At 46.0% G+C, this 14,045-nt stretch overlaps 1 protein-coding gene across 1 annotated transcript; it reads right to left on the bottom strand.

The window, feature by feature from the left end:
* Positions 1–1,441: 1,441 nt before the first annotated feature.
* On the bottom strand, positions 1,442–13,015 carry RSBN1 (round spermatid basic protein 1; the record flags this gene model as incomplete). The annotated part of the gene is made up of 6 exons (XM_010160121.1): positions 1,442–2,320; positions 2,880–2,988; positions 3,990–4,157; positions 4,978–5,120; positions 5,552–5,689; positions 12,345–13,015. Coding segments are annotated over 6 exons (1,691 nt in total), but the record flags the coding sequence as incomplete, so codon positions are not given.
* Positions 13,016–14,045: the final 1,030 nt, after the last annotated feature.

The raw sequence follows: 14,045 nt of genomic DNA, 5'->3' as shown, positions 1-14,045 counted from the left end.
GTGAAGGATGAACTGAAACCACTATTGCCTGTGAGGAATTTTACTTTGCACAACCCTTAAAGCTATGGAATTCCTCTCAACGTAAAGAGTAGAAAAAACCCACCAGAGAACAGACGGCTCATTTACGGACCGGTCTGGGTCATCTAGAATTTCTGCTAAGATTAAAATTACACCCCTGCATGAATCACATTACTTTCCATCATAAAAGCTTTCCATTCTAACACCTTATTTACACAGATTACTAAACAAGTCACTACCACTTCAATCTGTAAATTAGTTTTAAATTGAAATATTTCCTAGTCCTCATTTTTGTACCGAAGACAATACATACATACACAGAAGGAGTAATACAGGTTCTAACTAATCACTGCAGTATCTTCTGAGGATTATTTTTCTATCAGTTTAAAATAGTGACCTCTACACTGAGGTGCTAATATGTATATAAAAGCCTACACAAACAATATTGCACAAAGTAAGATTTATAATAGAGTAACATATTTTAGAGACCCTTATAAAGAGAAGAGTAATAATTGACATTAAAAAGATGCATCCAGAACTAACACAGCATCTTTGCTTTTGTCTAGTCTAACATAGTGTTTCAAATCTTTCCTACCCCAGCGAGGATCAGAACAAACAAGGTTGTCTGGAGACAGCTTAAGTTGCATCAAAACCCATCTTGTACTCTAAATGTGGGGAGGGGGACAGGAGAGACGGACAGGACTTCTCCTTTTGATGACTGGAAAGGGCAGCAGTAACGGGGGCGAGTGAAAGTCAAATACAGGCTACACGTTAACATCCAGAAATACTGTTTAAAAACTGCCGATAGCTGACACTCTACAGCGCTAGCACGTGCCACTGATTCTTCCACAGTACCTGGGCACCCAGAAGCTACACATGGAAACAGCAGTCCGATGCCATAATACTTTTTATTGTGAAACAGTAATACAGAACTTCCTAGAACAAGGACAGCCTTACTGTGCGAGTCAGGTAGCAGCTCAGCGCTATTCTATAAGTGCATCAGTACAAGGGAAGTGTGGCTCCTTGGACACGTTATGGCCGGATCAAAACGAGCTGCCGAGTCGGTTAGTATTTTAAAATAGCCTTAAAGTGCTCAAAGATAGCAGTTTCCTCCACAAGACTACCAACAGGTTCTCTAGCTTGGACACGAGTATTAACCATGTTCAGGGCAGATGTATTTTGGAAGCAAAACCCTCACACCAAACAATGTAAGCAGTGCTATGGGAAGTGTTAGGTCAGTAAGTCGTTGCATTTCAACAGGATCAGACACTTGCTCCAGTTAATTTTACAGGTCACCTTTGTAGGAACTGCAGGGAGATCAATGTCTATAGCTTGTATACAAACCCAACTTGTATATAAACCAGCGTGTCAAGAACAGACATACCAAAGGTTTCACAAATCATCAAAAGTGCTGTGCTTGCTGCTTTTTTTTTTTTTAGCAATTAAAACAAGATGGGAAAGTCACTTTGCAAGTCTTCTACAAAAGCATCGCTTTCTGGTGAAGATTAGAGATAAAAGCAGGGAAGTAACACCGACCAATACAGTTCAATCGTTTTATGTTCCTGGAGGAATTTGATTCTGACTTGGAGATATTAAATATCTCTTCACTTAAACAGAAAGAAGTGGTAGACCACTGGTACAGGTTGTACTAAGGGGTTAAAATACAACTTGGATTTTGCATAATCTGTGTAAAAAAGATATGCTTGACATTTTTGGAATGTCACCTTTCTCTATAGAATTATAGGCAAGATTTCTCCAATAAAACATAAGCCAGTTATAAAACTATAACTTCACATCAAAATTTTAAAAAGTTGTTAAAAAACATTTGCTTATATACATATCAGACAGAAGAGCCTGTATGATCCTGCGGGCCGTGGTGCTGATCAGACTCTACTTTCAAACCTGGAAGGGGCTGGGCCACCTGATCTGCTTGTACAAGTCCTGATAGCGAAGCAGCAGAGGAGGCGAGCGCCCCTGCTGTAAGCTGCGTTTCTACACCTGGTTCTTCAGACTCTAGTTTGACACTCGCACACGGGGGCTGGCCTTCTGCCTCTCTCTTTCCAGGAACACTACTGTTCGAGCTTGAATTGCTGTCTGCGGTCTGAGAAGTCTCCCCCACGGGGTGGTATTGTTTAAGTCTTATGTGCCAGGCTAAGCTGCAGACTGCTGACACGGTTTTGAACTGATGAATGACATTTCTAGGGATGAAGTAGATGTCATTGTCACACAACTGAATTCTAGCATAGCGAATGCCTTCCCGTCTCATTTGGTTTAGTTTGGCTTCATCCACCCATTGAACACACTGAGAGAAGGAAAGATGGTAAAGTTAGTGGTATACACTCCAAGTAATTCAGTATCCACCTATTTTCAATGTATTTCCTGTCTAAATCAATGTTTAGCAGGTAAAACCTCAAATTTAAATGAGAATTAGACTTTTAAAACACAATTTCTCTAAGGTACACGTTGGAGGACAGCAAACAGCTCAGAGCACTGCAGTTAGAGTTGGAAACAGGAGCTCCGACGTGAAGCTGCACTGTCTTGCCTGACAGGACTGAGTTTAGGTGCCTCCACATCCTAAGACAACAGCGTATGAGAAAAACCAAAACCAGGCCTACATGACTCCTTAATCAACTCCTAAACCCCAGCTCGGTGGAAAGGAAAAGCAGTCGTACTAGGTAATCGCTGTAAGTCCTTTCCCACTGAACTGTTCTGTTCTGAAGCACGATAAGGGAAATCGCCGGAGCTGTGAACTGAGGGTTCCCCAGGATACAGCAGGGCTGGCTACACCGCAGACCTGAACACTGTCAGAAGCTGCTGCCAAAAGTGCTAAGCACAAGCTGTCACTAGGGAAGATCCAATACCTGTGACACCGGAGGTTCATGCAGGTCCAGCTGAAGCCTCTGCACAACGTCCGTGAAGTCTTCAGCATGAAAACAGACCACATCTTTGGTTATACGAGGCTGGTCACTCCTAGGAAAAGAGGAGAATACCAAGAATTTAAGAATTGGAATTCGAGAATTACAGCTCTTTCCAGCAGAAAGTGTCACTGAAGCAATGGCCTACTTCAGTTTACACTGTGCACCCAGTCTCATCACTTCTCGATACAGGTACTTTGAAAAGGAGGTATAATTCATAGTTGTCTTTTTCCCATTTTACATCTTTCTTGATGCATGCACAAGTGATCTTTTTGTGGATAAATACTGTACTGAAATGTCCAAGAACGAGGTTCAAATTGCCAGTATCAAAGTTCTGCATGTTCTAGGAACCAGAATTTACCTCAATTCTTCCATTCTATAATTAGACTAATTCTGCATTAAAGGAAAAACTGAAGTAGAGTAATTCTGAAGCCGAAGCAACGAGTAGCTGTGAATCAGAGCAAAGGAAGTTCTGGCACCTATAACTCATAGGAAAATCTAATGATACTGCTAACGATGCTATCCAATCTCTACTGCAATTGCTAGAGATAGCAACAACGCAAGACCAGTTTCTGTGCAAGGTCAACAGCGATGTCCTGGGCACACCAGATGAGACAGCACTGTAGCGGTGAAGCTCATTACACTGAGTTCTTGGATGACGGTACGGAAGTTACCATCAATATATCTGTTCAGGAGAAGAATCCCAGGTGACAGTCCAGGCATGGCATCTTATGGCTTGTTCTGTATGTCACTAAAGTTCTCTGCTAACTGCTGTTAGAACTTTTCTACGACCTCAGGAAGAGGGAAAAATAGTAGGTGGGTTGCTTGTGTTTTCCAAGCTCTAGGCGGCATTTATCTCATCACAGCGTTTAAACCATTTCTTAGATTAGGCTTGTTTCCCAAGGGCTTTTCTTTTTTTAAGAGGGAAAACGTTCAGAATCAGCGTTTAAACCATTTCTTAGATTGGGCTTGTTTCCCAAGGGCTTTTTTTTTAAGAGGGAAAACGTTTAGAACGACTCTCCCCTACTTTAACAGTTGCATTTCAGTGGCACTCACCATTCCCCAAACTGTACAGCCTTCAGCACGCCCACAGCAGCTGTACTCTGCCAGTCAAACCCCTGACCCACGTGATCAGCGTGAGCTCTTGTTCTGTCTTCAAACAGAACCTCACGGGGCTCGCTGGTCCGAGGTAGGTACTGGAGATTCTTTATTTCATTCATTGACCTATAAGAGGATAAAAAGACACACCAAGAAATGTTTCAGACTGAAGATACTTGTATTAAAATCATCTTAAACTGCTAGTCCGCTGCAGGCTTCAAAATCAAAGGCCAAAGCACTTCCCTCCAACTTCTTCTAGGTGCTTATTCAACAAGAGATTGCAATCAATACAGCAAAGCACAATTCAGGTTGAGCTCAAACCTCACAAAACCAATCCAATCACCATAAAAATATTTGTCCTCTGTGCTGAAAGAATTCTTCCTGGAATTTAACATTATGCAAAACAGTGCTATTTTAATAGTCACTGAGGTCATTTGGGAGTACGTCCAAAAGTTCTGCTTGACGTTACAATTAAAATACGCTTCTAGTTCTTTATCTCCCAAAAGCTGCTCGGTAGCACACCGAGGAGGATGGCAAGCACGTTCACCACAGCGTTTCCTAGGAAGGCAGGCAGCGTTACAGCGCTGCAGCACCAACACTGAACCGCGGCAGGAACACCGTAAGGGTATCTGCCGGTTCAGAGCATTTCACTCGCCAGTAGTTTGAAATAAGGTGAATAAAAAGCCTCCTGAAGGATAATAAAAAAAAAAAAAGGGATTTCAAGCATTGATCTAGAACATACTACTGCAAGAAGCAGTGAAATAAAGCAGTCATCACAAACAAGGTGTTTGTCAGTCTGAAACAGAAATTAAATGAAACTGAAATCTGTGAATTAGCCCTCTGACGGACAAGTTACACATGAAGCATTTAGGTTTTGCTGTCAAATCCAACACAGACGTGACTGCAATGTTTTACCTTTAATATGGAAAGGAAAGCAAAACATTACCGGCGCCGCTTGAATGGTGATTTTGGCATATCAGCTGTTGGGATCATCTGCTCTCCCGGCCTCACCCACATGATGGGACCATCGTCACTTTGCGACCTGCACTGCAGTCTGAGACTAGAAAGAGTACCCCAGGGCAGAGTCATCTAAAAAACAAAACCAAAACAACCCACAACACACACATAACACAGAACACTGGGTGAGATAGAAAAATTAAACAATGCCTTTGGTAAAACTGGTTCACGTTCGCTGTCAAAAGAATCGATCAGAGACTAACGGACACTCGAGAGGTGAAACACACTCCAAGCTCACTTATCAAACGTAGTTTACAGGGAAGCAGGTGGTTATGCAGTGCATCTATGTGATAAACTATATTTTAGTTTTTAATTATTCACACAACTGCAGCTACCTAATTGAGCGCCTTTCATCTGGCCACAGGAAAGCACATACCTCAGGAGCCCAAACGATCAGCACATCAACAAGAGAAAACAGGGTTTCCAATTACTTGGCAATACATAAAAATAATAGTTGAAATATCTAGAGCGCACTAAACAAAACAGCACAGGTTACTGCTTACTCTGAGAAACGGAGATTCTTCTAACATGTCTAGAAATTCCGGGAAGTAGTCCCCAACTTCTTCATCCACTGCTCCAACAAGGCTGATCTGCCGCATCGGTCCTGCTCTGTAGGTGCCACAGCAGTACGTCCGATTGACCTGAGCGGCCGGAAAGGAAAAGGCAACACCACCTCAGCTTTAGTTCACTTACAAGAGGTTGAAACGGACTGACACCACGCACTAGCCACAGCCAAGATGAATCCTGGACTCCTCTACGTTTATCCCATTAGAGATGCCCTTGGGAATATGCAGACTGTTCAGAACAGATGCCCCGGGGGTATCCCCAGAGAACTCCTGTCCCTATCCCTGACAGAAAATACTCGTCAAGTTTGACTAATGAAGTTAGTATTTGACTAACTCAGGGACAATCCAACGCTTCCAGGCTGACTGAAATCCAGACAGTTTCACTGCGACAGCCTTTCACCAGCACACTTTAACTCCGCTCCTTCGTGCAGCTGACTGTGGCCTCCACGTTTCCTTTGGTGTGCGTGTCCTTCCCTGCGCACACATCCTGCGGGTCTTTTCCCAGGCCTGCAGTGAAAGACCTGCGTACTTCAGGCAGCGGGTCTGGCGATACTGCTGGAGTGAATACACAGCACTGGACAACAGCACTGAGGAAGTGAGCGGCCTAGCTGGATATCCAGCATTCCTGTACGGTTTCAGGATTCCCACTGACCATATAACCTGCTGTCGCTGCTGCAGCCAGAAACACTAGTCTCACTCACGGCTTTCTGACACCCTCCAAGGCACAGACTGTCCCACTTCCCAGGTCGTCTGGAAACTTTTCCTGCCAATTTCCTGTTCTCGGCAGAGACCTGCTGGCGGGACTCCAGCATTCCCTGGCCTCGTCCTCGGGACTGCAGCTGTAACGTGCCATATGGCCACGGAGCAGGCTGCACACAGATGCAGCAGCTCCTCAACCCCAACAGATCAGGAACCCTGTCGTACGGAGTCTGGTTTGTGTAGTGAGTTGTGTCCGAGTCCCAGCCAGCCCCCACTGTGGTGAAAAATGCAGCCCCCCTCTGCGGCCAAGCCCTGGGCCAGGTACGAAGGACGGAGGGTTAATTCCCAGTTTCAGTCAGGTTCACAAAGTGTGGCACCTTTTAACTCCGTTTAGATGTGAACGAAGCAGTTTTTAGTTGGAAGTTTTGCAGTTTAGCCAACAAATCAGATGGAGTTAAACTACTCCGTGAAGCTGTTTAAGGTAAATTAGGGGAGACTAATAAAGCAATCGTTACCGTTACTGCTGCAATGTTATCCTCCAGCAACCACCATAGATACTTAGCTTCTTAATTACAGAGTTCAGCTCACTCCTGTGAGTCCTCCCTCCTTCAGCCATGTGCACACGCAGTTGGCAGTTCTGCACTGACTGCACAAGCTAAGCAGGAGCCAAAGATGACTTTGCGTACAGCTTTACTCCTCCCACCTAAACCAGCTGCTGCACCGCATCACCTCTACCTGCTGTGTACGAGTTTACACCCTACCTCGCTCTCGGAGGTCACTGTGCAGCTCACCCTGCCTTCACGCCCCTCGGACCAGCAGTGGGATGAGCACATGCTGACCCTTCGGGGTTTGACCACACAGACTGCGAACCAGGCGCTGTCTTCAGAGGCTGTTACCTCCTCCCGGCTGCTGCCCGCGCAGAAAGTGAAGCCTCCAAATCCTAGTACAACGTTACTGTAGGAGTTCACATCCAGCACCAGCGAAGGGGAACTCTCTCGCCTGCTGCCCACTGGAAACCTGCAGCACCGGTCTGGTTCTGGGCACCCAGGGGAGAACCCGGAGCTGAAATGCCAGCTGCTTCAACTGCCTGGTGCTATTCCAGCGAGTTCCAGGTGAGGTTTGTTCTCCTGACACCACCTGCCGAGATCCACTAGTACTTCACAGGGGCTTGCCACGAGTTAAAATGGACTGGGATACCATATGCAGCTCTTCCTTGTGTTTTCAAAGGCAACGCTAACCTAGGAGATTTAACATTTTTTAATGCATTGGAATTCAACGGAAAAAAATTCAACAGCTACAAAGGAAACATGAGAAGTACAAAGGAAATCTTGGATTTCCATGTTTTACTAGTTTTTAATAGAACTTAAATAAATATATACACGTGAGAAGTCAAACCAGGAGGTATTTACACTGAAAATACAGACTAACTCACGGCAATCCCCAGCAGGCTGTAGCAGTCATCTCAAGCGCCTCAACCCCACAGGAAGTAGTTCAATATGCAGCAAGGACTTCCTTCACACCCCATTTCTACCTCTTCCTTAATTTCTGCAGAGCAGCACAAATACCAGTACCACTGGTTAGGTTAGTGGTCTCAAGAATACAGAGTATGCCAACACTTTGTGTGTGGTAACGAGCGTGTTCACGACCATCTAAAAGAACAGGCACTGTGCTCAGGGGCCACTAAACCACCCAAGCACAGAGGAAGACTCAGGAACCTCCCTGCTGCATCTTCTCGCCAACTGCTTGGCCTTTTCTTGGCCAAGCGCTCTAGGTGCGCTCTTAACGCTACATGAACATCGGGGCTAACTTCGCACACCCCCTTTTCAGGAAGGCAAGACTATGAAATCCCTGAGTCACCTTGTTATATCCACTAGGACCTTTTTCAGTTTCTTGTTTTTGTTTGAGGTTCAGTGCTTGTTTAGGAACTCAGACCAGGTCATTCCCGTTTACACAGCTGTCAGATGTTAATAACTTACTACCACAGCACCTTCATGGCTACAACTCATTCACTACACCTCTCCAAAAACACTCGTGGGTCACATGAGCACTAACTGCCACTGTCTACAGATCAGATCACCCGAGCACTAACTGCCACTGTCTACAGATCAGATCACCCGTGGTCCTTCCTGCTGTAAAAGGACCACTGAGCCTGTAAGACCACTCGGGCGCCCCATGCCCTTTCAAAAGGCCAAGCAGCTCTCACCACCCCGTGCATCCCCTACTCCACGCAGTACCACGCTGCAAGTGAAGTTACAGGCTATTTAAGAACAGCTCTTGGTGTTCATGGGGACGTTTCAGAGCAGCTGAATGAGGTGCTTATCAGCGTTTCACATGCTTGAGTGAGAACAGAAGCAGACAGCACCAGCGTTTCCTGTGGAAGTTGCAGATGTGTGTTTGCACATCCCCGGGGTGATTCAGACCCCTGCCTCGTGAAGGGTGAGGCAAGGAGCACCTCTGCAGGGCAAGGGGACACGCAGGTGAGGCACAAGCTTGAGACAAAGGAGGTTAAGTTTCAGAATATTCGCTCCGGTTTCAAGAAAAGCATGAATCAGTTGGGACAATATTTTAGTATGGCAAGTGAGCTGCGAAGCCAGCCACGCTTGCTACGAGGAGCCAAGCTGGAACACAAGGCAGCTCGCCGGTTACAACAAAGCAAGGGCTGTGACATGCCACTACAGCACAGTGGTGGTGCACTAAAGCCTGACAGATGCTTCAGTAAGGCAGTTGGGCATCATTTATCTGGCTTAAGCGGTAAAGCAAAGCCTGCAGTACCGATGCACAATTTCTGCTTTCCGTACTTGGACAGCTTCTGCTAAATGGGAAGTGCCCTTCCAGGGGGGACCTTTTTCCAGAAGTAAGAAGAGTTAAGACGGGCAGATAGTGCAACTGCAACACGGCTCCTTAACCAAACCTGTCAGGAACACCATAACCTTTTCTGACAGTCAGAAAACTTACCCTATTATCACCCGTTGGCTGCTTCTCCCAGCTCCTTCCCAGAAGCAGTAGCAGCTTATGCAAAACCTACTTCCCCAACCTCTTTCCTCTCCTGTTCCCAGAAATCCCACTCCTCTGACCGTTCAGCTGTTCTCTGGACCATACAGAGAACCCACCTGGCCTGCTGGAGCTTCTTGGAAAAAAGCAGAAGTAGTTTTTCACGTCTAGACGGACCCCAATTCACCAGGTAGCCCTAGAAGCAGTAGCACTGGAACAGAGAGGGAAAATAGGAGTTCATTCTCGCTGCTCCACTAAGCGCTTCCAAACGGAAGCATGTCCGTGAACAAAGGAAGCGTACCAACTACTACTGTGCAGTGACTTGAGTCTCAGAGGCTCTTAGTCCAAGAGAATGGCTCCAAACTAGGGCTTAGCTTTAACACTCAAGTACTAGACCAAACGAGCCAGAGCCTGCCTGCAAGCAAAAAATCCAGAGAGCACTGAACCTTAATTGTTTTTATATAGAGAAACCAAAGAGTTCTACTACAAATACACGTTGGAGTGCTTTGTTACAAAGGTTCCGTTTACATGGTCCTCACTGCCCCGAGAACAAAGAATTCACCTTTCAAGGGAGTTAATTATCACTAGACTTTCATGAATCTTCCAGACTGAAGCCAGTACTTTGCGGTGGATTCACATCCTCACTGAAACTCAGTTTGTCTGAGAAGCTACACAAACAGCCGGAGTTAATTATCACTAGACTTTCATGGATCTTCCAGACTGAAGCCCGTAGTTTGCGGTAGATTCACATCCTCCCTGAAACTCAGTTTGTCTGAGAAAGCTACACAAACAGCCAAACGCCGTACAAGCCAAAGGTCACATTAACTTTCAGTTAACAGATCACATTCTGATTTCCTGACACCGAGTCTCCAGGACTCCAGGCTACCTAACGCTCGAAATCCCCTGGCCACCGCACAGTCATAGAGCAAACTGTTCAGGCCTACGGAAGGTTCAGCCGACAAGGGAGGTGACTTAACTGGGCACCAAGAACAGCACACAACAGCAGCGTAACATGCTTCAGCGGCAAGGGCGCAACGAGCAAGCGTGTTTGTATTGTACAACGTCTCCCACAGGATGGTCCAAAGCGAAGCCTGGCCAATCTGCTCATTCCTCAAGAGGGCTGTCAAGAACAGCGGTGTCAGAACCAGACTTGCCCCCCTCTGCTCCAGCCTGGCATTTCAGCGCTCTCTCCTTAAAGGTGAGCTAGCTTGCAAACCCTGAATTTTCACAGCATGCAGACACCATAGTTGAACCCACCACTTCAAGCGCACCCATACGCTGGGTACTTCACCATCACCTCCCTTCTCTGAAGGGTTCCGCTCGAGACGGTATTTCTGTCTGCCCTGCACAGGAAGTGCACTAACATACTTCAGCCAGAGAGGATTAACTGGGTCATGGTGAACCAGGCATTCCACACCAGCTGAACCTTTGTCATGACTCAATCTTAATCAAGTTTAGACAGCACATAAAATAGAATTAATTGAAATACCAGCACCGACTGTAACCCAGTGAAGCCTCTTACTACCACACCTTCCTCACACGTATTTGCAGGCTATTCGTGTCACAAGACAGACACGCACCGAGAAGGGGTAACTGTTAAACAGCCGTCTGGGCTCTTTAGCCATTTTAGGGGGTCATGGCATGTACTCAAAGAAGTTATCAGCATGTAATCATCATGCCAAAGAACACAGGTAAAACCCCTAGTAGAGAAGACTAAAACCCAACCTGTGCACAAGTCCCACATCCGTGGAGCAGAGGCGCACACTGCGCGAAGGCGCTCTCGCCGACCGCAGCGGTCTGTGCGCGCCTCACGCAGACTGACTCTGGAGTTCCGCGCGCTCCGACGCAACTCCCTCAGCAGAAAGAGCTACTTAAACCAGGAAACAGAAGCCGGAAATTACCAAGAAGTAAGTGCCGGAGCAGCTATTCACTGTCAGATAAATTCACGAGCTGTCAGGATCACCAATTTAACAGTATCGATGCCAAATGCTGGTTCAAGGGCTCCCCAGGTGACCAGAGTAACTCAGGTAACACTGGAAGTGTTTCTCCCGTGCCAGCCTCACCTGTAAGCGTTTGGTGAAGTCTGGGAAGACCCGGCTACCCCAAGCACAAGCATCACCATTTCAGTCTGCTGCTAAAGGTCTGTTCAACAGCACTGACCTGCACCCAACTACAGTTCCAGGTTTTTCCTTCCAGCAGGTGAAGCAGCAGGAGTAGCGAAGGTCTTTGACTAAAGACTTGAAGAGTAATCAGCAGTTTGTACCTGTCCTCAGACCAGAACACGAGGTTTTATTCCATCAGGAACAAATCTAAACCCTGATGTTGCTGTACGTTCAACAATGCTTCTAAGCTTGATCCCGAGAGTCAGATGCAAGGACTTTTTCAGATGGGAATCTTGAAATTAGCTTAGTTATTGCTGCTGCATCCTTTTCAGACAAAGGGAGATACAGTTTGAGAATTTAAGATAGCTTAAGCCTACAGTGGAAAGCAGGGCAGTATGTAAAATGAAAGCATTTCCAGAGGCAATTAAAAAGATACTCTAACCAGCTCTGAAGTTGGAAAGTTTAAACACCCAGCAGCTACTGGCAAAATTAACACGTGAGAAAACTTCTGTTGTGAATGATATACGAAAACCTGAAAAGCAACCTCACTGCAAAAACCCCCACAGATCTGTCGAACAGACAAAACAGCGTTAGTACTTGCAACCTGCAAGACTCTCCCAGACTTGCCTGCTTTGCAGCAGCCCAGCGTTCTCCCAGGTTTAGCAGGCCAACTAAAAGCCTGCAAGATCAGTGCAGGCCTGCCTACAGGCCACGGTCCACAGCGTCAGAACCGCGTCTCACCAGCTACCGGCGCGCTCAAGAGCTTTAAGCAGAAACAGGAATAACCAGCACGGCAGCAGCAGTCCCAACAGCATCTTTTTTCACCTGCTCAGAGAAAAATCTGCGCCTCACCTATCCTAGGCCATCCCTGCTCTGGATCAATGAGACTCATCAAATCCAGGTGGTGTACAGCTTTTACCCCTTTAAACAGTTCTTACCTGAGAGTGAAAATTTGAGATTGTTGTTGTTTCAATGTCCTTCTTGCCCAAAATTTCCATTTTCACTGGAGTGTTAGGAAAGTTAAAAGCAAAGTAATCCAGGAAGTCTGGTAAGTAAGCAGCTGCCCCATGCACTATGGCTAAAGCATAGTAAGCTGCGTTTTTATCGTTTTCACTGAATGACAACGCAAGAAACTCCTCCGCAAATCTCTCCATCTCCACTGGAGACAAAAATGAGAGTTCATCCATGTAAGCGTGAAGGACCAGAGCACCCCCATTGGACTGATGTTCTTCGTGAATGAAGTTACTAAATTTAGTGCCAGTTTTCAGGAAGCTGCTGCGAACAGAATGCTCCTGATGTGTCACAAACGGTGTTTGTACTCCCTGGGGTATTCGATATTCCTGCATACCCAAATTCAGTCTGCAGAGCTGCTCATCCTTCAGATACCGGAAGGATTCCTTGTTCATTTCTAAGTTATCACACTGCCCTTGAGACAGAGCCTCTTTGTCGATGCGAGTGAGTCCAGCACACACCGTCTGCACTTCCTTATTGTACATCTTCAGCCGTTTTCCCCTCATATCTTCCCGGTGTTTCTTTTTCTTTTTTTTCTTTATCTTCTTCATGAGGAGACTGTCAGCTCGTTGGGTTTTGCCATTTTCATCTGGAGTTTCTGCAGCAACAATAAAGAAAAGATTAGAGTTCCGCAGTCGTAGCATAGTCACCCCAAAGAACAAAGCCGTCGCATCTGCTAAAGCTGTCTGTCCCCAGCAGACTGACCAACAGCAACACCCCGTCTTTTGGCTTACAAGACTTAACTATACAATGAAAAACACAGTACGTGTAGTTGTTGTGCAAAGAGAGCCTTGGATTAAGGAAACTTCCAGAACTCAAGCTTCATTTTAGCAACAGTTCATTTTTAAAGGTACTCTAACAAATCTATTAAAAGGAGTGCCTATTTCAGAATGTCTGTAATTAAGTACATCAGTAACCCCCAACACTTTAGGCAGCACCACGCAGGGGAAGAGGATGATGTTTAAGTGTTTTGCACACTCGTTTACGACTCTCATTAAAGAGCACTTGCCCGATTTGGGATACACAATACAGAAGCAAAGCAGAACACAACTGAAAGCTTGTACAAGCACTACGGACGTTTAGAGGTAAGAAGTAAAGCAGTTAGCTTTCTGGCCAAAATGAAAAGATCCAAATCATCACATCCATGTCTTCAGCTATCTTTAGCTAGTCTTACAGTTAACTACTCAGAGCTAGAAATTAAGAAGGTTTTTTCTTGTCAGGTGTGGGAGGGGCAGTGGTTTTAACATAAATCAACCAGTAAAAGGCTAAAGGTTGAGAGAAAGCATAGTTAGAAATCTTGGGGGTCCAGCTGTGAAATTCGGCTGTCAAGACAAGATTAAGCTGCCCGACTCCAAGAACCATTTCAAGCCAACAATGCACACGCAGCTCCAAGGGCCACGTTACCCGGCTCGCCGGGCAGATCACAACGTGCTGAAGGCAACATCTGACCAGAAGACACAGGAACAAAGCTTCGGTCTCCCGCAGCACAGGGCTTTGTGCTAACAAAGTTTGTCAGCCACGCGGTCAAACCTGTATTCCCTCTTTATCCCCTTACAGTACAGGAGGTTAAAGAGAAAAGCCGCGTCATGCTTCCCTCGTACATCAGTGTAACGATAAGCACGTGCAGC

This window comes from Eurypyga helias, unplaced genomic scaffold (genome assembly GCF_000690775.1).
Source record: "Eurypyga helias isolate BGI_N326 unplaced genomic scaffold, ASM69077v1 scaffold4781, whole genome shotgun sequence".
Taxonomy (NCBI): domain Eukaryota; kingdom Metazoa; phylum Chordata; class Aves; order Eurypygiformes; family Eurypygidae; genus Eurypyga; species Eurypyga helias.
Note: the sequence above shows the minus strand (reverse complement) of the source record. Positions and strands in the feature narration are given on the sequence as shown.